The sequence below is a fragment of the Megascapheus bottae genome, unplaced genomic scaffold (assembly GCF_031878675.1).
Source record: "Megascapheus bottae isolate mThoBot1 unplaced genomic scaffold, mThoBot2.hap1 HAP1_SCAFFOLD_97, whole genome shotgun sequence".
NCBI classification, from domain to species: Eukaryota; Metazoa; Chordata; class Mammalia; order Rodentia; family Geomyidae; genus Megascapheus; species Megascapheus bottae.
In genome coordinates, this window is record NW_028327628.1 from 95,374 (window position 1) to 121,068 (window position 25,695).

Consider the following 25,695-nt stretch of genomic DNA (forward strand, 5'->3'; position numbering starts at 1 on the left):
GGTAAGGCATCCCTAGGCCAATGAGGCAAATGTAATTCCATTTTGAAAACAGGACTACAAAGCCACACACTGGTGTTGTGGCCTGGAATCCCACCAATTCAGGAGGCTGAGATCTGAGTATGCAATTAAAATCTAGCCCAGGCAAGAAAGATTATGGGACTCTTTATTTCCGATTGACCAATAAAAAACTGCAAAAGGTACTGGGGCTCAAAGCAGTAGATTTAAAGAGTTCAGGGGCTGTGCCCAGGCCCAGAGTTCAAGCCCTATGTTTGACAAAAGAGAAAAAGAAAGAAAGAAAGAAAAAAGTCTACATGTCTAATGTAAAAGAAAGTTCCTTGTTATTTAAATTATTAAATTACACTACCCCTAATAAAAACAATTTTTAACTTTTATTTATATGTAGCAGTCATGCTTCCCTTACTCCAGGGCCATGTTTTACTTCACTAACTTCTCAATTGGCTTGTACTTACAAGAAAATAAACCATTTCCATACCCAAACAATATAATTTTTCAACATATAAGGAGTTCTGAAAACTACCTTTTAATTAGTGGCACAGGCAGGGCTTGAATTTGCTATATTTGACTCCTGGATATAGCTCTAGTACTTCCTGTCTATTGGTGGTTGATTACAGATAAGTCTCATGGACTTTCCTGCCCAGGCTGGCTTTGAATCACAATCCTCAGATTTCAAAACCAATGTAAGTCCATGCTCACATGAGACTCTTTGCCCATAAACCACAAGAAAAAGAAAGGAAGGAAGGAAGGAGAGAGGGAAGTTGGGAAGGCTAGAGTGTTCAAGGAAGAAAAAAAGGAAGAAAGGAAGAAAAGAAGAAGCAAAGAGGAAGGAAGGAAGGAAGGAAGGAAGGAAGGAAGGAAGGAAGGAAGAAAGGAAGGAAGGAAGGAAGGGAAAAAAGCCTGCAGTTGAGCAGTGGCTGCAGGGGTAAAGCCTGCTAGTTTTGTGGGAAAACAAAAGCAAACCAATACATGCCTGAGAGAAGAGACATTACATAAGAAATTAGAAAACCTGAACAAACAAATTTAAAAAGGAGGGGCCGGGAGTTTGGCCTAGTGGTTAAAGTGCTTGCCTAGCATGCATGAAGACCCGGGTTCGATTCCTCGGTACCACATACATAGAAAAAAGCCAGAAGTGGTGCTGAGGCTCAAGTGGTAGAGCTTTAGCCTTGAGAAAGTCCAAGGACAGTGCTCAGACCCTGAGCTCAAGCCCAGGACTGGCAAAAAAAAATTTAAAAAGGAACAAAAAATGGGGGCCAGGAGTTTGGCCTAGTGGTAAAGTGCTTTCCAAGCATGCACGAAGACCCAGGTTCGATTCCACGCACCACATATAGAAAAAAGCTGGAAGTGGTGCTGTGGCTCAAGTGGTAGAACTCTAGCCTTGACAAATAGTGTAAGGATAATATTCAGGCCCTGAGTTCAAGCCCCATGACTGGCAAAAAAAAGGAACAAAAAATGAACTAAAAGGAAGAAGATTTAAGAGACAACTCAAAATTTTCAAAAGTTGATGGGTGAAGTGGCTCACTCCTATATTCCTAGCTAATCAGGAATCTGAGGTCTGAGGGTTTCCATTCAAAGCCAGTCCGGGCACTAAAGACCAGTTGACCTATTTCTCCAATTACCCACCAGAAAAGTGGAAGTGGCATTGGGACTCAAGGGGTAGGGTGGTATACTTGAACTGGAGAGCTCAGGGACCTTACCCAGGTCCAGAATCCAAGCCCTACAACTGACAAAAGAAAATATTGACAATGGTTCATATATAGAGATTCCCTTCTCCTTGTTGGTTAAACATGGTTAAACATTTGAAATATGATGTGAATATCAATGTTGTAAATTCTTTAAAATAATAAAAATAAATTGCTGTTGGGTTGGCTTAGTGGAAGAGTGCTTGCCTAACATGCATTGTTGTGCCAAGATTGTCCCATGTTCTGGGAATGACCCCTCCCCCTCCCTTGCTCAGGGCCCATGTACTTGAACCCTAGGTGGCAACATTTTGATGCTCAGTGGTTAGGCACCTGAGCTCTAATTAATCTTAAAGCGACCAGTGGTTTGAGTTACCAAACAGCCAATCAGGTTATTTTAACTATGGAATTCCCCTATAAAAGCTGTGTAAAACCCTTGTTCAGGACCTCTTAGCATTCCCAGCTACGGGTACACGGAGGTCCGAGTTTAGACTCGTAACAAGTGACCCTTGCTTTTTAGCTTTGACTGTGGCCTCTGGTGGTCTTTTTGGGGTTCTAGGAATTCGGGTACAACAGCATGAAGACACGGGTTCGATTCTTCAGCACTACATGCATAGAAAAAAGTCAGAAGTGGTGTTGTTGCTCAAGTGGTAGAGCTCTAGCTTTGAGGAAGTCCAAGGACAGTGCTCAGCTTTGAGTTCAAGGCCTAGTACTAACAAAAAAATAAAATACAATTTATAGACATTTAGTGAATATGAAGTGATACAAATTTAGATTTTATTAGTATTTACATAGTGACAAATGCTTAACATCTGAGAAAAATGTTGTGATCATAAATCTTCACCAAGGAATATGTTGAATAGATATCTAGAGTTCTGTCAACTTATAAAAAAGAAAAAGAAAAACAGTTCATGTCTTTATCCTACTTGCTAACGTTACTGAAGGTCACTGTGGTTTGAAGGCAGCCTGAGTGGGAAAAATCCAGGGGACTTGCTTTAGTGTGTCTCTGACAGTAGTTGACTTAACCTGGTTTGTGTTTTGTTCAAGAATAGAGCTCTACTACTTTCTCCCTCTGAGTAGTTCATTGGAGATAAAGAGTCTCATGGACTTTCCTGCGCCAGCCTGCTTTAAACTATGATCCTCAGTTGTCAAGCCTCTGTGTAATTCCATTGTGTTTCCAGTGTACTTTTATATCATATGAACCACCAAAGTAATAAAAAGGCCATACTTGAGCTATGTTCCTGTAATGGAGTCTGCTACCTTGAATTTAAAAACAAATAAATGAAAACCCCCACCGAAATGCTAAGTGTAGTTTGGGCTATACTGGCACTCCCTCTTAAAGTTAAGGAAAAAACATTTGTGGGGACAGTTATCAGGCCTTGAGTTCAATCCCCAGCACAGGAACAAAAACAACAGTGAGCCAGAAGTGCTTCATGTGTGTAATTGTAGCTAGTCAGAAGGCTAAGACCTGAGGGTTCTGGTTCAAACTCAGCCCATGCCAGAAATTCTCTGAGTCACTTACATCCAATTACAACTCAAAACCCAGAAGTTGCATTGTGGATCAATGTCATAGATTGTCTAGTTTTGAGCAAAAGAACTTAGAAAAACTGTCAAGACCATAAGTTCCAGCCCCACATTGAGGTAAACAACAAAGCCAGTAGTTGAACTGTGGCCCAAGTACCAGGGCTTTTAAATATTGAGGGGGGAAAAATGAAAACAAATCATCTAAAATGAAAAAAAAATTTAAGGGAGAGTGGTTAGTCCCAATAAGAAACTAGAGTTCCTGAAATAGTAAAACTGAAAAACTACAAAAAATATGTACAGAAATAGTGAACTAGATGAAAAGGAAGGGGAAAGTAGAGGAGAGCCAGTGAAACACTTTCAAATCATGTCACATATTTGGAATCCTACTTGCTGAGGTTGCTGAGATCTGAGGAGTGTGGTTCAAAGCCAGCCTGGGCAGGAAAGTCTATGAGATCTGCTTTAGTGAGTGGTAATTGTTGGCTTAAAATTGTTTTGCTCATGGCTAGAGCTCTAATAGTTCCTGTCTGTTGGTGGTTGATTATAGATAAGAGCCATATGGATTTTCCTGCCCATGCTGGCTTTGAACCACAATCCTCAGATTTCAGAGCCTGTGTAATGCCCCCATGTTCACATGAGACTCTTTCCATTTAAACCACCAAAAAAAACCCCAGAAAATAATGAAAGAGATAGAGGAAGAAAATAAGAAAGAAAGAAAGAAAGAAAGAAAGAAAGAAAGAAAGAAAGAAAGAAAGAAAGAAAGAAAGAAAGAAAGAAGGGAAGGAAGGAAGGAAGGAAGGAAGGAAGGATGGGAGGAATGGGGTGTAGGGGATAGAGGGAGTGAGGGAAGAAGGAAAATAAAGAGAAAAGAAAGAGAAAGAAATCAGAATGAAAGAAAGGGACGGAGGGAGGAAGGAAAGAAAAAGAGAAAATGAAAGAAATAAAGACAGATAAACAGACAGAAAGAAAGACAGAAAGAAAGAAAGAAAGAAAGAAAGAAAGAAAGAAAGAAAGAAAGAAAGAGAGAGAGAGAAAGAAAGAGAAAGAAGGGAGGTGGGAGGAATGGAGGAAGAGAAAGAAGGTGAGAAGAAAATGAAGAGAGAAGTAAATAGAAAAAGAAGCAAAGAAAGACAGAGACAAAGAAAATGTAAGCAAGCAGGCAAGCAAGAAAGCAAACAAGAAAAGAACAAATAAAATAAACAAAGTCTGAAGTTGTACTTTTGTTGGTGTGAATCCTCCTAGCCTGGAGGGAAAAAAGCAAAGCAAAGATAAAAACTTTGGAGAGACTGACCAATCCATCATAAGTTAGAGAATCTGAATTTAAAACAACAACAACAACAACAAAAGCTGGGTGATATGGCTCATGCCTGTAATCCTAGCTATTCAGGAGGCTGAGATCTGAGGATCAAAGTTGAAAACCAGCCAGGGCACAAAAGGCCCTGAGATTCTTATCTCCAATTAACCTCTGCAAAAACAAGAAGTGGGGCTTGCCTCAGGGTAGGGTGGTAGCCTTGAGCTTAAGAGCTCAGGGAAATCGCCCAGTCTAATTTTAAGCCCCATGGACCACAAAAATAAGGAACAAAAAATGAATTAAAAGGAAGGAGAAGGTATCAAAGAGACAACTCAAAATTTTGAAAACATCCTTCATGCTTGTATCCTATTCTTGCTCAGGTCATTGAGATCACAGGATTGTTGTTCAAAGCCTGGCTGGGCAGCAATCCATGAGCCTTCCAGGCAATAGTGAACTTAAACTGATTAGTGATTTGTTCATGATTAAAGTTCTACTACTTTCTGCCTCTGGGTTTTTTATTGGAGATAAGGGTCTCATGGACTTTCCTGCCCAGGCTGGCTTCAAACCACCATTCTAAATTATCAAGCCTCTGCAGTGCCCTTGTGTTTCCAGGGAACACTTATACCCTATGAACCATCAAAAAATTAAAAGGCAGGGGCCAGGAATTTGGCCTAGTGGTTAAAGTGCTTCCCTAGCATGTACGAAGACCCGAGTTCGATTCCTTGGTACCACATATATAGAAAAAGAGGGAAGTGGTGCTGAGGCTGAAGTCGTAGAGTTCTAGCCTTGAGAAAGTCCAAGGACAGTGCTCAGGCCCTGAGCTCAAGCCCAGGACTGGCAAAAAAAATTAAAAGGCAGAAATTGAACTATGCCTTATGTTTTAAACCAGGGAACCTTGAATTAAAAACAAAACAAACCCCACCAAACTCACAAGTCCATTTTGCTCTAATGGTACTCCCTGAAACACTGAATCAAAAAATTATTTTGTGCAGAGACCAGGACCTGAGTTTTAGCCCTAGCACATAAACAACAACAACAATCCAGGCAGTATAGCAGTGCTTCATGTGTGTAATCCTAACTACTTAGGAAGCTGGTTAAAAGCCAGAAAATTTCTGTAAGGGCTTGAGCACTGTCCTTGAGCTTTCTCAAGGCTAGGGCTCTACCACTTGAGCCATAGCTCATTTCTGGCTTTTTCTATGTATGTGGTACCAAGGAAATTGTACCCAGGTCTTTGTGCATACTAGGCAAGCAAACTCCCCATGAAGACTTCCATTTTCTGGAGCCGGCCGGCCAAGAACATCCTACCTATCAGGGGGGCAAGAGTAACACCTCAGTCTTGGGGGAACCAAGACTGATGCCTCTGTACTGGCACCAATTGTCTTAGTGACAAGGACACAAAAACAAGAATCCATAAAAACATCTAACAAAACATTAGGGCTGGTACCAAACAAGACAAAAACATCTAACAGAGAAGCAGAGACCTTTAAGTAAACCCCAAATTTTCTCTTAAAAATGTTGCAAGACCAAGTCTAGATTAACAGTAAGGAATTTGATCAGGGTGGCCAGATCATCCTGGTAAGAAAATTTTCTCCCTAACCTTCCGAAATTGTTGGGAGGCTGGGGGTACCCTCTGGGGGCCATCCAATATCAAAGGTCGGCCATTCCAAATTACAAAGAGTAATTAATTTGTCTTTACTCAAATCAAAACCTCTGCTTCTAACATCCTTAAAATTCATCATTAGAAGAGCAAGCAGAATAGTCCCATCTCAAAGGGAGATATCCAAATCAGAAAAAACAAAAGGAAATAATACACAGAGACAAACATAGCCGGCCTATTTACCGCGGGTTTTGACTAGGCATCTGGATGGGCTTGGGGGTTCCCGGCCCATGCACCAAAAGTTGCATTATGGAGCAAAGTCATAGATTATCCAGTTTTGAGCAAAAGAACTCAGGAATACTGCCCAAACCATAAGGTCCAGCCCTATATTGGTATAAACAACAAAGTTAGTAGTATAACTGTGTCCCAAGTACCAGGGCTTCTAAATATTGAGGGGAAATAAACAAAAATAAAAAGTTTTAAACTGAAAAAAGAAATTGAGGGAGAGTGATTAATCCCAACAAGAAAATAGAGGTCCTGAAATAATAAAACTGAAAAACCTAGCAAAAAATGTGTACAGAAGTAGTGAACTAGATGAAAAGGAATGAGAAAGTAGAGGAGAGCAAGTTAAACACTTTCAAATCATGCCACACATCTGGAATCCTACCTGCTGAGGATGCTCAGACCTGATGAGTGTGGTTCAAAGCCAGCCTAGGCAGCAAAGTCCATGAGACCTGCTTTAGTGAGTGGCAGTGGAGGGCTTGAACTTATTTTGCTCATGGCTAGAGCTCTAGTACTTCCACGCTGTTGGTGGTTGATTACAGATAAGAATCTCAAGGACCTTCTTGCCCAGTCTGGCTTTGAAAGACAACCCTCAGAATTGAGAGCCTCTGTAATGCTCTCAAGTTCACATGAGACTCTTTCTTCATATAAACCATCAAAGAACAGAAAAGAAAGAAAGGGAGAAAGAAAGAAAATTAGAGCGAGAGAGAAAGCAAGAAAGCAAGCAAGAAAGAAAAGAAAGAAGGAAGGGAGGGAGGGAGGGAGGGAAGGAGGGATAGAAGGAGGGAAATACAAAAGAAACAGAGAGAGAGAGAAAGAAAGAACGAATAAAATAAAGAAAAGGAAGAAAGGGAGGGAGGAAGGCGGGGGGTAGGGAGACAAGAAAGGAGAAAAGGAAACAGAAAGAGAGAAGGAAATAGAAAAGGAAGCAAAGAAAGAAAGCAAGCAGGCAGGAAAGCAAGCAAGCAAGCAAGCAAATAAGAGCAAATAAACTAAACAAACCTGAATTTGAACCTTGTTCCTGGTGTGAATCCTGCTAGCCTGGATGGAAAAAAGCAAAGCAAGATAAAAACCTAAGGGAGACAAGCCAATCCATAACAAGTTAGAGAACTTGAATTAAAAAAAAAGCCAGCGTGGTGGCTCACACCTGTAATCCTAGCTACTCAATAAGCTGGGATCTGAGGATCAAAGTTCAAAGCCAGTCCAGGCATAAAAGGATCTGTGACTCTTATCTCCAATTAACACCTTGAAAATGGCAAGTGGAGCTTGGCTCTAGGGTAGGGCAGTAGATTTGAGCTGAAGAGCTCAGGAACAATGCCTGGGTCCAGAAGAGGTCAAGCCCCACAACTCACACACCCAAAAAAAAGAAGAACAAAAAAATGAATTAAGGCAAAGGAGGCAGATCCTTCTGGGCGATTTCACCAGCAGCGGGTGCTGGAGGCTTGGCTGCTTGAATCCTGTGCTACATGTTTAGAGACTTCACACAGAAGTTGGCTGGAACCTGGACTTCAGACCGGAAGCCCACAGGAATTAAAGCCTGTGATGTCCACTGAAGCTCTGTCTGTCATATTAACCACACCAACAAAGCTGACTTCCAATCCCACTGTTTATGATTATTCTGGGAAGAACAAAGATCCAGAGCTGTAGAAGTATTTCCAGATATCTGATGGTATGCCCATCCACCTGAAAAGATGCCTGCCTGATCTGATGCTTTAACCAACCACTGTGCACTGACATCAGGAGGTACCATCCATTCCTGATTGCCCTCCACATGGCCTCCCAGCCCAAAAACAAGAGAGCTCTGGTACAGAGCATAGTTGGGTTTTGGAATAGACCCTTTGAAACTTCAATTTTCATTTAACAAATAATCAGTTTCATTCCCTCTTCTTGGATGGTCTCCTTAAAAATTTTGCAAAACAAAGACAAAGATATGAACAGTATTTTGGTTTGTTTGTGAAGTGCATATGGCCTGTCAGATGTCAGAACTCATTTATTTGGTCTCCTGATTTCCCTGGAAAGTCTGAATGAAGGTGGAACAGGGGCTGGTTAGTTAGTGTCAGTCAGAGCTGAGGTCTTCAGATACCTGGAGTGTGGGGTTTTTTTTCCACCTTGGAGTGCACAAGCCTTTATAGATTTGGTTTTGACTGAAGAAGTAAGGCAAGCCAAGACTAGGCGCTTGAAATAAGGGACTTTGTTTAGTGGTACCTTGGGGGATTTTTCCATCTTGTAGCAAAATGTTAATAGAAATTATTTGTAGCCTGCCTGTGCTTGTTTCAAAGTGCTATTTGCCACAGCCCAGGTCCTAGCAAGTCTGTGTTCCCATGGGAACAGAGCAGGATTGTTCGCACTGCAATGCAGGCTGGTTCTTCTTGTGGATGCAACCATGTCACAGATCCTCCTTTACCTTTTAAAAATGTTATCCTTTTAAATTATGAAATATTTGACTGTGGAAAAAATACATGTAAAAATGAATTAAGAGGAAGGAGAAGATATCAAAGAGACAACTCAAAAGCATGAAAGCATCATTCATGCCTGTATACTATTGTTGCTCAGCTCACTGAGATCACAGGATTATGGTTCAAAACCAGCATGGGCAGGAAAATCCATGAGCCTCCCTGATAATGGTGGACTTAAACTCATTGGTGATTTGTTCATGGTTAGAACTCTATTACTTTCTGCCTCTGGGTGGTTCATTGGAGATAAGGAGTCTCATGGACTTTCCTGCCCAGGCTGGCTTTGAACCATGGTCCTCAGATATCAAGCGTCTGTGTACTGTGCCTGTTTATTCTGGGTACTCTTATCTGCTATGACTCACCAAAAAAATAAAAAGGCAAAAGTTGAGCTGTGGTTCATGTATTAGAGCCCGCTAGCCTTGAATTTAAAACAAAGTCAAAAGTCAGGTTTTGGCCTCAATTGTACTCACAGCTAGTTTGAGGAAATAAAATAAAATAAGCAAGCATTGAGAGTGACCAGGCCAGAGTTCAAATCCTTGAACCAGAACCAAAGGACCCAAGGCCAGTGGTTGACTTGTGGCCTAAATGGCAGTGCTTCCAAATGTTGAATTAGAAAAAACAATCAAAGAAAGAAAGAAAGAAAAACAATAGAAGAGAGAAGCCAATTAAAGAAATTTAAATCATGGCTCACATCTGTGATCCTATTATTTTAGATTGCTGAAATCTGAGGTTTGAAGTTCAAAGCCAGCCTGGGAAGGAAAGTCCATGAGACCTGTTTTAGTGAATGGCACTGGAGAGCTTGAACTCTCTGTGTTTTATGTCTAGAGCTCTACTATTTCCTATCTCTTGGTGATTACTTGAAGAAAAGAGTCTCATGGATTTTCCTACCCAGCCTGGCTTTGAACCACAATCCTCATATTCCAGAGGCTGTGTATGCCCACATAGCTACATGAGACCCTTTTTCCTATAAACCACAAAAAAAATGAAGGAAAGAAGGAAAGAAGGAAGGAAGGAAGGAAGGAAGGAAGGAAGGAAGGAAGGAAGGAAGGAAGGAAGGAAGGAAGGAATGGAGGGAAGAATGGAGGGAGGAAGGGAGGGTGGGAGGAAGGAAAAGAGATAGGACAGAATGTGGGAAGGTGAAAGGAAGACAGGCAGGAAGGCACCTATCTAGAGCTTTGGTTTTCAGTTTGAAGCCTGATAATCTTGATGGGAAAAGGCAAAGTAAAGCAAAAGATCTCAAGGAGAGTTGCCAATCCATAACAAATAAGTAGAAGACTCAAACAAAATAGATAGACAAATAGAAAAAGGAAGGAAAATGAATTAAAAGGAAGGAGGAGATATCAAAGAGACAATAGAAGTATTTGAAAACATAGGCTGGGGTTTGGCCTCGTGGTAGAATGCTTGTCCAGCATGCACAAAGACCAGGGTTTAAATCCTCAGTAGTACATACAAAAAAAAGCCATGAATAGTGTTGTGGCTCAAGTGGTAGAACTCTAGCCTTGAGAAGGCCCTGGACAGTGCTCAAAACCTGAGTTCAAGCCCTAGATATGGCAAAAATAAAAAGGAATTTGAAAACTTGGGTCATGGTTGTATCCTACTTGCCATGTTCACTGAAATCAGAGGATTATGGTTCAAAGCCAACCTGGGCAGGAAATTCTAAGAGACTTGTTTTAGTGAGCGGCAGTGATGAGCTTGAACTTGCTTTTTCTTCTCACAACTAGAGCTCTAATACTTCCTGTCTCTTGGTGGTTGATTACAGACTCTCATGGACTTTCCTACCAGGTTAGCATTGATCCAGTCTTCAGATTTCAGAGTCTGTGTAATGCCCCCATGTTCACATGAGATTATTTCTCCCATAAACCATGAAAGAAAGAAAGAAAAAAGAAGGAAGGAAGGAGGGAAGGAAGGAAGAAAGGAAGGAAGGAAAGAAAGAATTAAATAGAAGAAAGAAAGAAAGGAGAGCAAGAGGGAGAGAGAGAGCGAGAGAGAGAGAGAGAGAGAGAGAGAGAAAGAAAGAAAGAAAGAAAGAAAGAAAGAAAGAAAGAAAGAAAGAAAGAAAGAAAGAAACAGAAACTGTGACTTTTGGCTGTGTTTTCACCTGCTAGCCTTGAGGGAAAAAAGCAAAGGAAAGATTATAACCTCAGGGAGAGTGGCCCATTCAAGAAAACAAGGCAGAGTACCTGAACAAATTTTAAAAAGGGGGGAGGGTGAGAAAGAAAAAGAAAACCGAACAAAAAATGAGTGAAAAGAGAAAACACCGAAGGGCCACTGAATGTTTTGAGAACATGGTTGAAGCCTATATCCTACTTGCTCCAGTCACTGAAATCAGAGGATAATAGTTTAAAGCCAGCCTGGGCAGGAAAGTCCATGACAGTTGTATTAGTGTGTGCCTGTCAAATCAACTTGGGGTGTTTTGTTCATGATTGGGGCTCTACTGCTTTCTGCCTCTGAAAGTCTCATGGACTTTCCTGGCCAGGCTGGCTTCAAACTGGGATCCTAAGATGTCAAGCCTTTGTGTAGTGCCCTTGTGTATCCACTCTTATCTCCTATGAACCATCAAAATAATAAAAAAGCAGAAATTGAGCTGTGGCTTAAGTAGTAGAGTCAGGGAGCCCTGAATTAAAAAAAGAAGAAGAAAAGAAAAAATCATGAGTCCAATTTTAGCTCTAAGTATATTCCCTGCTATTTTGATGAAAAAATATCTTGGCTAGGGATCAGGTTCTGAATTCCAGCCCTATAACAGGAACTAAAAATATTAAAAATAATAAACAGCCAGGCTTGGCACAGTGGCTCATGCCTTTGCCACTGACTAGTGGCCTGTGGGCGGTAATTGAAGTTAAGAATCTCATGCAGTCTCCTGCCCAGGCTAGTTTTGAAATTCAGTCCTCAGACTTTAGGACACTGTCCAATGCCCTTGGTTTCTCCTGGGACTCTTATCTCCTATTACCAACCAAAGAAGAATAATACCCCCCCCCAAAAAAAGGCAAAAGTAGAGTTGTAGCTCAAAAGTTGAGCATGATAGCCTTGAATTAAAAAAAAAAGTAGAATAATCCTCTGGGAGAGTCACCAGTCCTTTAAGTTCAAGTCCTAAGTACCAGTACTCAAATTTAAAAATAATAATAATAATAATTGGAAATTGAGTTTTGCCTCTTATTGTATACTTTGGTTACTTTGAGAGGAAAAAAAACTACTCACTGAAAGTGATCAAGCCCAGAATTGAAACCCTGGAGCAAAAATAAAAACACACATAGCCAGTAGTTCATCTGTAGCCCAAGGTATAGAAACTATTTTCAAACAAAAAACCCAAACAAAAACAAAAATACAAACTGAGTGTGAGTTTCTAGACCTTAAAAAGCCATAAGAACTGAAATTTTAAAAAGAAAAATAGTAAAAGCAATCATGAAATGATATGAAGGTGCCAGAAGAGAGGAACCAATTAAAGAATTTTAAATTATGTCTCACATCTGTAATCCTACCTGCTTAGGTTGCTGAACTCTGAGGATTGTGGTTCAAAGCCAGCCTAGGCAGGGAAGCCCATGAAAGCTGTTTTAGTGAGTGGCAGTCGTGGCCTTGAACTTGCTGTGTTTGGCTCATGGCTAGAGCTCTAGTACTTCCTGCCTGTTGGTTAATTGGAAGTAAGGGTCTCATAGGAAATTTTCTGTTCAGGCTGGCTTTGAATCACAATCCTCAGATTGCAAGCAGTGAAAAGCCAAGATTACAGGTGTGAGGCATTGGTGTTTGCCCTGGTTCTTAAAAAACAAAAACAAAAAAACTTGTTTGTTTTTGGTTCTTATTCTAGGGCTTGAACTTTGGGCCTGAATAGAATCCAAAAGTCATGTCTTTCTCCCCCCACCCACCCAAAGCTAGTTAGTATACATTTAGAGGCAAAAATCAACTTCAGGATTTTTTTTTTGGTATAAGTGATTTTACATAGGGTTGATTCTCCCAGAGGAGGATTTTCTTTTTCTTTCCTTTTCTTTTTTTCCGTATATTTTTTATTGTAATTAATAGAAGGATTACATTATATTCACCAGATAGAAGGTGCATTACTTCACAAACATTAAAATATTTTTCATTTCTTGGTCCCCATTTCCCTCCCCCCACCCCATATCTTTTGCTTTCTTTTTTGTTTGTTTGTTTTTATTTCAAGGCTCATAATTCTACTATTAGAAGCACCACTCAACTTGTGCCTTTCCCTTTTTTGCTTTTCTTTTTCCTCTTTCTTTCTTCCTGTTTTGCCAGTCCTGAGGCCTGAACTCAGGCTCTGGGCACTGTCCTTGGACACATTTTGCTCAAGGTTAGTGCTCTGCTACTTGAGCCACAGTACCACTTCTTGCTTGTATTGTGTATGTAGTACTTAGGACTAGAACCCAGAGCTTCCTGCATGCTAAATGAGTGCCCAACCACTTGACCACACTCTCCCTCCATTCCTTTCTTTCTTCCTTACTTTATTCCCTACTCTAGTCCTTCTTTTTTGGTGGTTAATAGAAGATAAAGAGTTCCATGGGAAGCTGAGGGTACTACATAGTATTGTAAAATCTGACAATTGTGATTCAAAGCCAGCCTAGACTGGAAAGTCCCTGAGACTCTCCTCTCCAATTAACCATCAACAGGTCAGGCTGCACAACTGGGGCAAAAACAAACAAACAAACAAACAAACAAAAAACAGTAGTTGACTTTTGCAGAGACTCCAAATTATTTTTTACATTTTTTTGTCCTTGTCAGTCTGGGGGCTTTAAACCCAGGGCCTGGGCACTGTCCTTGGGCTTTCCTCAAGACTAGCACTTTACAGCTGGAGGCACCCCTTCCACCTTTCCTTTTTGGAACTGAGGAATCGAAGCTAGGGCTGCCTGAATGCTAGGGGAGCACCCTACCACTAGGTCATGAGCCTCCAAATTGTGACTTTAAAAAATAAACAAACAAAAAATGAAGGTGGGTGGTTAGTGTGACAACAAACCAGACGACCTGAAATAAACAAAAATGACAGAAAAAGTAAAGTGAATGAAATAAAAAGGTGAAGGAAAAGAGCTCATGATACAAACAGAAAAGAAAAGAAATAATTATAATTTTAAAAGCCAGAGGCTAGGCCCTGAATTCAAGGTGTAGGACCATCCCAGGAAAAGCAAAACAAAACCAAACTTGACATATGGTGCAAATAAGAACAAACAGTAGACTTGAGAAAATAAACAAAAACTTCAGATAAAAGCACCAGCCGTTGGGTGAAATGCATAATACCAGAACCCAAATTTAAAAAATAAACAAGAGCAATCAAGGTTTGGCTTAAATTCTACAGCCTGCTAGCTCTGAACAAAAACTTTCAGACAGAATATACTAAGCCCTGATTTAAAACAGTAGGAAAACACCAAAGGGCAAAACAAAACAAAACAAAAAATAAATATTGACTTGTAGCTAAAAAAATTCTAGCTGCTCAGCTCACTGAAATCTGAGGATCACAGTTCTAAGCCAGCCTAGACAGGAAAAGCCATCAGACTTCTTGCATTGTATGCCAGTCCTGGAGCTTGAACTTGTGGTCTTTTGCTCATGGCTGGAGCCCTACCACTTCCAACCGTTTGGTGGTTAATTGAAGAGTCTCATGGGACACTATGAGACTCATGGGACTATGAGACTTCCATTAACCAATACAAAGGGCACAGGGAACCAGAAATTGACTTGCTGCTCTGGCTGTAGAACATGCTAGCATACAGGAAGAAAGAGAAAGAAAGAAAGAAAGAAAGAAAGAAAGAAAGAAAGAAAGAAAGAAAGAAAGAAAGAAGAAGGAAAGAGAAAGAGAGAGAGAGAGAAAGAAAGAGAGAAAGAAAATGTTAGACACTTGGTTATGCCTTCTGTTCAAACCTAAGGAATAATACAACCAAACAACCAACCAAAATCAGAAAATCCCTCGTGGCTTATGAAGAGGCTGTTAGTATTGGGGGAGGGGATTAAAAATATGGCCAGACCACCAGTACAAGAAAAAAAAAGAAGGCCAGAAATTCAGCTTTGGCTCAAGGCATGAAGATGACTAACATAGTGAGCAAATAAATAAATAAATAAATAAAATAAAAATGCCAACTTAGGGAGACTAGGGAAACTTGCCAGTGCCTTCTGAGTTCAATCCTTTCAGTTAGCAGAATTAGCACCCAAATGCACATGAAAACTGAAAATTTGGATTTTAGCTGTTAGAATTGAGAAGAGAAGAAGGAATAGGAGGAGGAGAAGGAGGAGGAAAAAGGGAAGAAGAAGAAGTAATGGAAGAAAAGGAAGAGGAAGATTAGGAGGAGGAAGAAACAGGAGGAGGAGGCACTGAATATCAACAAGCCTCTTCCCCATCAAAACAATTAGGAATAAAACAAATGTAAAAGAAGGTAAAATAAGAGAAAAGCCAAAGAAACACCTTAAAGTGATCGGGGTGATGTATGCTTATGTCTATAGTTCTAGATTTTTAGAGGACTGAGAGTTGTGGATATTAATTTTTACCCAGCCCAGGTGGGAAAAATCCCTGAGTATCCATGAGATTTATAACCAATAAATCACACCCAGGGTGGGGAAAAAAAGAAACAACAACAACAAAATCCAGGGAGATTGAGCTGTAGTTCAAGTGGTGGATCAGTAGTCTTGAGCAGAAAAGCTAAGGGACAGTGCCCCAGACCTGATTTCGAGTTCTATAACCATGAGAGAGACAGAGACAGAGAAAGAGACAGACAGAAACAGAGAGAGACAGAGGGAGAGAGAGAAGAGTTTTGAAAACAGTTAAGATGATTTTAAAATGAAATATAGAAGTTGAAAAACAGTTGTTTAATAAGACACGAGAAAAATATAATTTTTTGACAATAAAGGTTAAAATATCATGCTAACCTCACCCAAATCTCACCCCAACCTACAGAAAGCCCTTTCTATCAGAGTTGTCAGTAATTAAGAATGGAAAATTCACAGCCAATGTTGAGATGATCTTGATTCTCTGATACCTGTGTCTGTGCAGCCCTGGGAGAACTGATGGACTGTGCAGTATTTGACTTGCCTTATTTCCCTTGTGTCTGGGAATAGTCATGTCGTGGGGATGGGGGCCTGGGCACAGGAAGTGGAAATCATTGTTGAAGAGCTTTCTCTCACAGGAGGAGCTCACAGAATTCAGAGTCTTAACCAGCACTGATTTAAGCTATATTTTTTTCTTTCTTTTTTTTTCCATTGAAGAGTGGAGTTTTATTACATTTAAACAATTACTGATAGACCTCACAGATATCTATCATGAAGAAAATATGGATTTTTCTACATTCTATAAGTAAACTTAGAATTAAAATGAAATTCAAGCTTAAAAGATTCAGTCACTTAGCTACATTTTAAAGAGGGAACACAAGTGCCTCTAAACTATTCCTAAGTGTACCAAGGAATGGAGCATACAGAGAGGACAGCACTGCCAGCCACCCAAGAGAGGACAGCACTGCCAGCCACCCAAAGACAGTTTGGCTTCATTATTTTCTTGTCATGATTGATCATGTTTTTTTCTTTGGAGAACATTCACTCTGTTTTTCCTTAGAAAATCAGTTGTGTTTTCAGGCAGTACAATTTGTGACTACCTGAGCACTGATCTTTCTATTGGAGTCATAGTGCCAGAGACTCAAGCTCCTTCTCTCCTGAATGCCCCTGGTGTTACAAAGTCACTGGCTGGGTGGTTCTGGTGTGACCACATGGATGGGTGAGACAGGGCTTCTAGCTTTCTGTGGCCTTGGTGTATTTCAGGGCTATCATTTTCTTTCTTGCATGATCCTGGTGTTACAAAGCCCCTGGCTGGGGTTGTTCTGTGAGCAAATGGGTGGGTGAGAAGCTTCCCTGTATCAGTGACAGGGCTTCTGGCTCTCAGTGAGTTTGGTGTCTTTCAGGGCTCTTCAATGCCATCTCTGGAACTGCCTGTTACTGGGTCTGCACACAGCAGCACAATCTCCTCAAGGTATCCATCATTCTACTCAGCATCCCCTTCCTGCCTCATTTTCTTCTGGAGCTAGAGGCTCTATCATCATGCTGTGTCAGCTCCAAGGAAAGGACAACATCCTCTGAGGTGTTGTGTCCAGGTCCAAAGCAAGAGCAGCCAGAGGTCCATGTTGAGCATGTTAGGAGCTCAGCAGCAGGAACTTTATCCACCGCCTCCACTGGCAGCTCCTTACAGCCATATCAGGCATATCTCTTAGGCCTCATTTTAGGCTGCTTGCAGCCCTGACTCTTGGTATCCCTCAAGACTTTGTTCTCATTCTATGGCTGTGAAGAGGGCAGGGATTTTGCTTTACCTCTTTGGCAAAATGTCTCCTCTTCTCTCTGTGGCAGGGAGGAACCTTGGAAGGCAGCCACTGACCCATGATATGGCATGAGGCTGTGACTGGGGCTCCTCTGCAGGAAACAGAGGAAAATGGCAGGCAAAGAGGTGCTTCGGCCTGTCTGCTTCACATTACAGGTCAGCAGACACAGAGGGAAATGATAAGGAAGAAATCTTGAATGAAACCTACCTCTCTCCTCCAGTAGGAAGGTGGAAGGGTTTGGGACAGTGGCATAGTGCTGAATACCCCACTCCAGAGATTGAGCTGTCACAGGGCTGACTCTCTCTGCCTTCAGGCCATCTTTAATGAAAAATGGGTGGTCATCACATCATCAAAGGATCTGTGCAAAACTGATGTGCGGACTTGTGATTAACTGTACCCCACTGAACACATCCTGCTCACCACAGTTGGGTATAACTGTTTGGGCAGGGGCTCAACTGGATATAGGGAGCCTTCATCAAATCCATCAAACCATGTGTGTGCCATGACTTGTTGCACATCAGACCTCTGCTGAGGGTTTAAAATTAAGAGCTGGAAAAAGACATGATGTCCTCTGGCAATCAGGTGTTGTGGTACATCATACCTGCCCTCGACAAACTTTCTACAGAGCTGGTTGAAAGTGCTCTCTTGAAATGGGAATTGTCCCATAATCATAAACAACATGATGGTGCCCAGACTCAAGACATCTACCTTGAAGCCATCGTAGGCTTGTTTCAGGTATATTTTAGGGGTACAGACCACATAGGCACCAGGAAGATCTGTGATCAACTGCACTGGGGCAATCCTCAGGCTCAACCCAAAGTCATTGACCTTGGCATTGCTGGTTTCATCCAGAAGGATGTTGTCAGGCTTCAGGTCCATGTGTGCAATCCCATGCCAATGGAAGTACTGCATCTCACTTCCCATCTGCTTCATCAACTTCCTTGCTTCCTTCTCATAAACCTGGCATGATGCTTTGATCCAGCTCTGCAGGTTTCCCTTGGTGGCCATTCCCATCACCAGGTAGACATGTTCCACTCCCTGGATCACTTGATACATCCTAATCACATGGGGGTAATTCAGAGGCTTGACAATATCCACCTGATTTTCCACCAGCATTGGGTACTCTTTTGTCCCCAAGATTTTCACTGTGACCTCATTGTCTGTGAGGGAGTGATAGGCCTTCTTCACCTGCCCAAAGGTGCCAGTGGTCTGCTGTACATGATATTGACTGACAAGGAAGTCCTCCTCTGCGGAGGAGAATGTAGGGCATTTGCTGTCTGTTGACTCCATTTTTCTCATGGGATGGCAAACAGCCAGCCACTTCCAAACAGCTAAGAAAATATGGTGGCTAGTATATTTTAAGTATACTTAGCTAAGTTAAGATGACAATAAATATAAATATTAATATATATAACAATTTTATACATCAGTGGAGTAGGTATCAAATCTTAACGAAGTTTAGCTAATCAATTCAGTGATAGCATATCTTAAATTAGCACAATCTAAGCTACAGAATAATGGAAATCCCCAAACCCACACAACCCAAAGCTTTCCTTCCTCCCCACTCACCAATATAAGAATCAATCTAAATCTGATTTACTGAAGCACTGTAAAGTAGCTCTCTCAGCACTTTAACTGAAAATGGAGAGCAACTAACAGCCTTCTGCAACCCCTCCAGGCACCTCACAATGGCATGTGAGGTCTGTGAGGAAATGGCCCAATCACAGTGAAGCCTAATGGCATCATGGAAGAATGGACCAATCACAGCCAGTCCTCGTGTCACCAGGAATGAATGGACCAGTCATAGCCACTCATAGAACCATTGAGGATCTAGTTCGTAGGAATGTTGTAAAACGCTTCAAGTGGACCCCTATGGGCATTCTCATGGCAGCATTTTGGGAACCATGAGGACTGGACAAGTCCCTCCTTCCTTCTCCAGGGCCATGGCATCCTAGGATCTGCTTCTGCAAGACCTCAGCCTTCTGGGACTTGCTCCCACAATCTCTGAAAACATGTTGGATCACAATGATCTCTTGAACACATGGGGATTGGCAAAAGCTACCAGAGTGGCATCAAGTTTAAAGAAAAATTGATGTGTCAGGTTTGGTACCATATTATTTTACTGATAATTATTTTTTTCCAGTCCTGTACTTGGGCACAGGACCTGAGCACTGACCCTGGATTTTCTCAAGGCTAAGGCTCTACCACTTGAGCCAAAGCACCACTTCTGGCTTTTTGCTACATATGTGGTACTGAGGAATCGAACCTGGGTCTTCGTGCATGCTAGGCAAGCACTCTATCATTAGGGAAAACTCCCGGCCCTTTACTGATTATTTTTAAAAACTCAAAATATTTTTTACAACTTGAGGGAATAATTTAAAATTAAAAGGCTTGGACGGAGAGTTTGGAACAGTGGTAGAGGGCTTGCTAGCATGCACAAAGGGCCAGGTTTCACTTCTTGGTACCACATACATAGAAAAAGCTGGAAGTCTTGCTGTGGCTCATGTGCCTTGGGGAAGACCAAGGACAATGTTAAGGCCCTGATTTCAAGCCCCAGACAGTCAAAAAAAGAAAAGTAGGCCTGCTGGGTGGTGGCTAGCTACACAGGAGGCTGAGATCTGAGCATAAAACTGAAAGCCAATTAATCTCTAGAAAATGAGAAGTGGGGCTTGGATCTAGGGTAGGATGGTAGCTTTCAGCTGAATAGCTCCTGGATAAAGCCAAGGCACAGAGGTAGGGTGGTAGACTTGAACAAAAGAGCTGAGGGACATCGACCAGGCAAAGTTCAACTCCCATGACCCACAAAAAAATGAAATAAATAAATAAAAATAAAATTAAAACACTAAGAATATCATAGAAAAATCACAAAACAAATTCTGACAGTAAGAGAAACTTCAAATTTGTATCTGAGTGTTGCAAGAAAAAGGTACATAGGGACAAACATGGCCAAGAAAGAATCAGTCATGGGGGAGGGGTGAGGAACGGAGAGTCAGGAGTGAAGCTAGGGAAGGCTGCTTCTCTCTGTCTTCTGTGGATTTGCATTTTTGCATGTATATATTTTTCATTTTATGTAGGATATCCTGCACAGGGTCAAAGGGTCCTGCTCCATCTCACACACTTGAATTGCTGGTGTATATATGAGCAACATCAGGTCCATATTCACACCCACTAGAATTTACTGTCATCTATGAGATAAAACAAAACAGGATTTCCCCAAAAATTCTTCCTTTGAAATCCAGAGATACTTGGATGAAACATTGAAATTGTCAGAGAAGGTCTAGAATAGGGGACATAAGTGCCAGACGCCAGCCTAGAAAGAGGGACCTATGTTGAACTACAAGATCTTTGTTTGAAAGCTGGAACTTCACTTTAAAAAATCAATAACTGGGGAAAGGACTTTCGACTAGTGGAAGAGTGATTTCCTAGCATGCTTGAAAACCCAGGTTTTATTACTTTGAGGACAAGGTGCCAAGGACAGTGTAAAACAAAGGGCCTAGGAAAAATTTTTTTTTACCTGGGTCCATTCCTCTCCAGTGTGGAAGGAATAATGTCAGCTGCAGAGTTGTTGAATGACAGGTGGAAGCACGGAGCAGCCTCATAAAATTTTCCAAGGGATGCAAGAAACACTCGCCTTCCAAATTCAGGCCCACAGTAACCAACGCTCCAGGAAAAAGGAGCTCCTCGAGTACCCCTGCTGGAATCAGCAGGAAACGATGTTTCCTCCATAGCAGTAGCTGCCAAGTGGTCATTCTTCCCTTCCAATCCAGCTTTTATTCTGATTCAGCCCCTCCTGCCATGCCTTCTCCTTATGATTGGCTGATGGGCCCCACCCTGAAATCCACACACCTATGCCTGCTTGCATTTGGGATGGGCTCGTGGTGCCCTGTCCTTTCAGTGAGCAAAAATGCTGAAGCTGAAGCTATTTCCATTCTCTAGTGTATGAGCAGGTGGGATGCACTGAGAATTGTTTCATTGCTAAGTAAGGGACCCATTTTACTTGAATCCCACTCATGATATTTCTAATCACGGTAAAAGAAGGAACTTGAAGACCAGGCGAGGTTGGGGGCGGCGTTGGGGTGGGGATGAATCTACCTGAAAGATTTTTTTTTTGCCAGTCCTGGGCTTGAGCTCAGGGCTTGAGCACTCTCCTTGGACTTTCTCAAGGCTAGGCTAGAGCTCTACCACTTGAGCCTCAGCACCACTTCCGGCTTTTTCTATGTATGTGGTACCGCGGAATCGAACCCGGGTCTTCATGCATGCTAGGCAAGCACTTTAACCACTAGGCCAAACTCCCGGCCCCAAGATTTCTTATTTCTTTTCCTCTTCCCCTTCTTTCTTCCCCTTTCTCTTCTTCTTCTTCTTCTTCTTCTTCTTCTTCTTCTTCTTCTTCTTCTTCTTCTTCTTCTTCTTCTTCTGCTTCTGCTTCTGCTTCTGCTTCTGCTTCTGCTTCTGCTTCTGCTTCAGCTTCTGCTTCTGCTTCTGCTTCTGCTTCTGCTTCAGCTTCTGCTTCTGCTTCTGCTTCTTCAATGGCATGATTCTTGGACAGTGTTTGATCAAGGCTAGCACTTTTCTACTTGAGCCACAGCAGCACTTCCGGCTCTTTCTGCCAAGGAATGGCCCCAGGGCTTTCTGCAGGCCAGGCAAGCACTCTACCAGTAGGCTACCCTCCCAGCCATCAGGTCTGCTTTTGGAACTGCAATCCTCACATCTCAGCCTCCCGACTAGCTGGGATTACAAGGGTGATCCACTGGGCCCAACCAAGCCAGGTCATCTTCCCACTCCTTAGAAGTTGGAAGAGAATCCGCATTCACACATAAAACATGATAAGGGTCTCCCTAAATTTCAAAACACACCAGGAGATGTACCCAGGAAATTCAATGACCACGTAGTTCCCAGACTTGTAACCCCATGGGGAATAAATAGTCTGAAGAACTAATTCAGTTGCGATTTACTGATAGAATAGAGTGTTGCAGAAAGAGCCAACATTTCAGAAGGCATCGACTCAGCAAAATACTTTTGATCCATCTTGTCACTTTGGAATATGATCTGGCCCTCTCTATCCCGCAGTGGCAGAGGGTTCTTCTCCAGTAACTCCAGAGAACTGCTGAGAGTGAGATCACAGAGATGTTATCTGTTGGGGTATTCCCCAATACTGGGGTCCTTGATCAAAGGAACCAGACTGACAGAAAGCCAAAGTTAAGCCAACTTTTATTTCACACCAAATTCGGAGAATGTCACTGACCGGTCAGGACCAACTCTGTGAAGAGAGAGTGACCCCTCCCGGCCTCACAGGCTAAGTTCTATAGGGCAAAACTGCAAACCCCAAGTTTATTACAGCTTCGCATCTGGTAGAGGCTGACTGGTTACAAACAGCACAGTTACACATGTACTTCTGCTGACTGGATGTCTCCACCTGGTCTGTCCCAATCTTGTGACTGAGCCTCGTGTTTGGAAATGGACTGGTTTATGGGACTGTCTGCAAGGTGTTTTCAGTGTCTTCACTCTCAGTTCTCATTGAACTTAATCCAGTAGTCTTGCTTTGAGTTTCATGTCTTTAAACAAGGTGAGGTTGTACTTTTGCATCCATAACAAATTGGTCGTTCAGACCAGATGGAGTTACTCCCGCTAGGATGAAGTCACGCAGGCTCAACACTGAACCTTACACCAAAAAATACTGGTCCTTAAAATGTAGGCAGATCCAGCAGAAGCAGGGGAAAAATGTGCACCACAACACAGGTCAAAGAGAAGTCAGCAGCATCCCGCGCTCCGTCAGGGTGGGGCGTTTTCAGGGCACTAGTGAGACCCATATCACTTTCACAGCTTCAGACACCAGTAATGGAGACAGAGAAATCTCCCCTCCGGGTCTTTGCACACCATTCTGAGAAGTTTCCCAGCAGCTCCAATGCCATTGGCCTGCGGGAAACACCAGTACTTCTACCTAATTTCATTATGTATGTTTCCTTCTCCATGGCATACACTTTATTTTCTGGAGAAGTAAATGAATGTCCTTACGTGATGATTTCAGTGAATTTTTCAATTGAATTATCTACAGGGGTTACAGTTTTATTAGCCAGATAGTAGGTGCCTTACAACTCCCACATTGGCACCCCTTTTCAGATTTCTGTTCCCATTTCCCTCCCTCCTTAATTTATTGCTTCATCGTTTACATGTATAAGTTTTCTGGTGTTCCATCTATTCTTTACACAGAGACATGGAGCTGCCTTAATCCAATTCCTACATCCTTATTGCCCTTCCTATGTCTACTTCCCATCTGGTAAGTTTCTTACTCTTCCCCATGGGACAGTTGCACCTCCTAAATGGAGATCTTAGCAAGCTCCCAGTGTCTCAGGCCTGTAACCCAAGGTACCCAGGAGGTTCGGATTTGGGGATTGCCCTTCGAAGGCACTATGGGCCAGGCGCGGTGGTTCAAGCCTACAGCACAACCTACTGAGGAGGCCTTAGCAGTAGCTGCCAAGTGGTCATTCTTCCCTTCCACTCCAGCTTTTATTCTGATTCAGTTCCTCCTGCCAGGCCTTCTCCTTAAGATTGGCTGATGGGCCCCACTTGAAATTCCACACACCTGTGTCTGCTTGCAGTTGGGATAGGCTTTGATGCTCTGGGGCGGGGGGGCGGGAGGAAGACAATACCTTTCCCTAGCATCCTATCCTTTTTCCAGGAGATACAGGGGAACTCTGGAATTCCTCAAGCCTAAATCCCAGCCCCAGAGTTTGGGAGAATGAATCAAAGAAAGAGAAAAAAGGAAGGGCCTAGGAAACATTTTTTTACCTGTGTCCATTCCTATCTAGTGTGGAAGGAATAATGTGTACCGCAGAGTTGTTGAATGACAGATGGAAGCAAGGAGCAGCCACATAAAATTTTCCAAGGGATGCAAGAAACACCTTCCAAATGCAGGCCCACAGTAACCAATGCTCCAGGAGAAAGGAGCTCCTCAAGTATCCCTCCTGGAATCAGCAGGAAACGATGTTTCCTCCTTAGCAGTAGCTTCCATGTGGTCATTCTTCCCTTCCACTCCATCTTTTAATCTGATTCAGTCCCTCCTGCCATGCCTTCTCCTTGTGACTGGCTAATAGTCCCCATTCATCCCACCTGTGCCTGCTTTCAGTTGGGTTGGTTTTGTGGTGCCCTGTCCTTCCAGTTAGCAACAAAGTTTAAGCTGAAGCTGTTTCCATTCTCTAGTGAATGAGCAGGTGTGATGCACTGAGTATTGGTTCATTGAATCTGGGACACTTTTTATGTGGATCCCAGTCAGGATATCTGGTCTCAGAAATGAAGGAACTGGAATACAGTGAGGGTGGCTCAGGGGTAAATATACCAGATCATTTTAAAATTTGTTTCTTCTTCCTTTTCAATCTGTCATTTGGCTTGGACTCTTGGCCTGGGATCATTCCTTGGACACTGTTTGCTCACGGCTAGCCCTCTGCCACTTGAGCCACTTCTTGCTCTTTCTGAAGATGGGTACCAAGGAATGGACCAGGGCTTCATGCAGGCCAGTCATGCACTCTATCATTAGGATGCCCTCCAAGCCTTTTGAACTGCAATCCTCATGTATCAGCCTCCTGAATATCTAGGATTTCATGCACAAATACTGGTACTCACGAGGGTAAGTCAACTTCCCACTCATGAGACCTAGGAAAAGAATCTGCATTCTCCAATTAAAATATGAAAAGTGTCACCCTTAATTCAAAACACACCAGGAGATGTACCCAGGAAATTCAATGACCAGGAAGTTTATAGACTTGTAACCCAGTATGGAATAAAGAGTCTGAAGAACTGATTTAGATGTGATTTATTCATAGAATAGAGTGCAGTTGAATGAGCCAACATTTCAGAAGGCATCGGATCAGCAGAGTACTTTTGGTCCATACAGCGGTAGCACTGAACTTAAGAACTGTGGGATAACACTGAGGCCCAGAGTTCAAGTCCCATGACTAACCAAAAACAACAACCTCCGTTGTTTAATAAGACCCAAGGAAAATGTTAGAATTTTTTTCACAAAGCAAGTTAAAACAAAACTAAACTGTCCTGACCCAAAATTTACTCCAACCAAAAGAAAACCCCTCACTTTTCCTATCACAGAAGTCAGTTATTTAGAACTAAAACTTCACAACCTATGTTGAGATGGATCATTCTCTGACATCTGTGGCAGTGAAACTGATGCACTATCTGAATTTTCTTATTTCCCTTTTGTCCTGGGACTAGTCATGGTGGGGAGGGATGGAGAAATGTTGTGGCACAGGCAGTGCTAATCACTCTGAGTTGCTTGCTCACAGAAGGGGGACACAGAGTTCAACATCTTAACCAACAGTGATTAATGCTACATTTTTCTCTCCATTTTTATACATTTTTCAGGTGTTTTTTGATTATGTTTTTCAGTTTACAAAGAAAGGGTAGAGTTATATCACACCTTTGAAAATAATATGTATTTGTCAATACACTATAGGTAAAATTAGAATTAAAAATGATTTCAAGATTAAAGGATTAGGTCACTTATCCATGTTTTAAAGAGGCAACACAAACTCGTCTAAACTATTCCTAAGTGTGCTGATTATGG

At 42.1% G+C, this 25,695-nt stretch overlaps 1 protein-coding gene and 1 pseudogene across 1 annotated transcript; one reads left to right on the forward strand and one right to left on the reverse strand.

Moving 5' to 3' along the window:
- Positions 1–7,851: 7,851 nt before the first annotated feature.
- LOC150039565 (cytochrome c oxidase subunit 7A2-like, mitochondrial pseudogene) lies at positions 7,852–17,514 on the forward strand (annotated as a pseudogene).
- Positions 17,511–18,413, reverse strand: LOC150039566 (sperm motility kinase-like). Its single transcript, XM_090327749.1, has one exon. It carries the CDS (start codon positions 18,411–18,413, stop codon positions 17,511–17,513), a length of 903 nt encoding a protein of 300 aa, XP_090183875.1.
- Between the last annotated feature and the right edge of the window lie 7,282 nt (positions 18,414–25,695).

What these genes read in the sequence shown, in the direction of transcription:
- LOC150039566 (XM_090327749.1), bottom strand. Translation starts at nt 18,413, where the DNA reads ATGGAGTCAACAGACAGCAAATGCCCTACATTCTCCTCCGCAGAGGAG.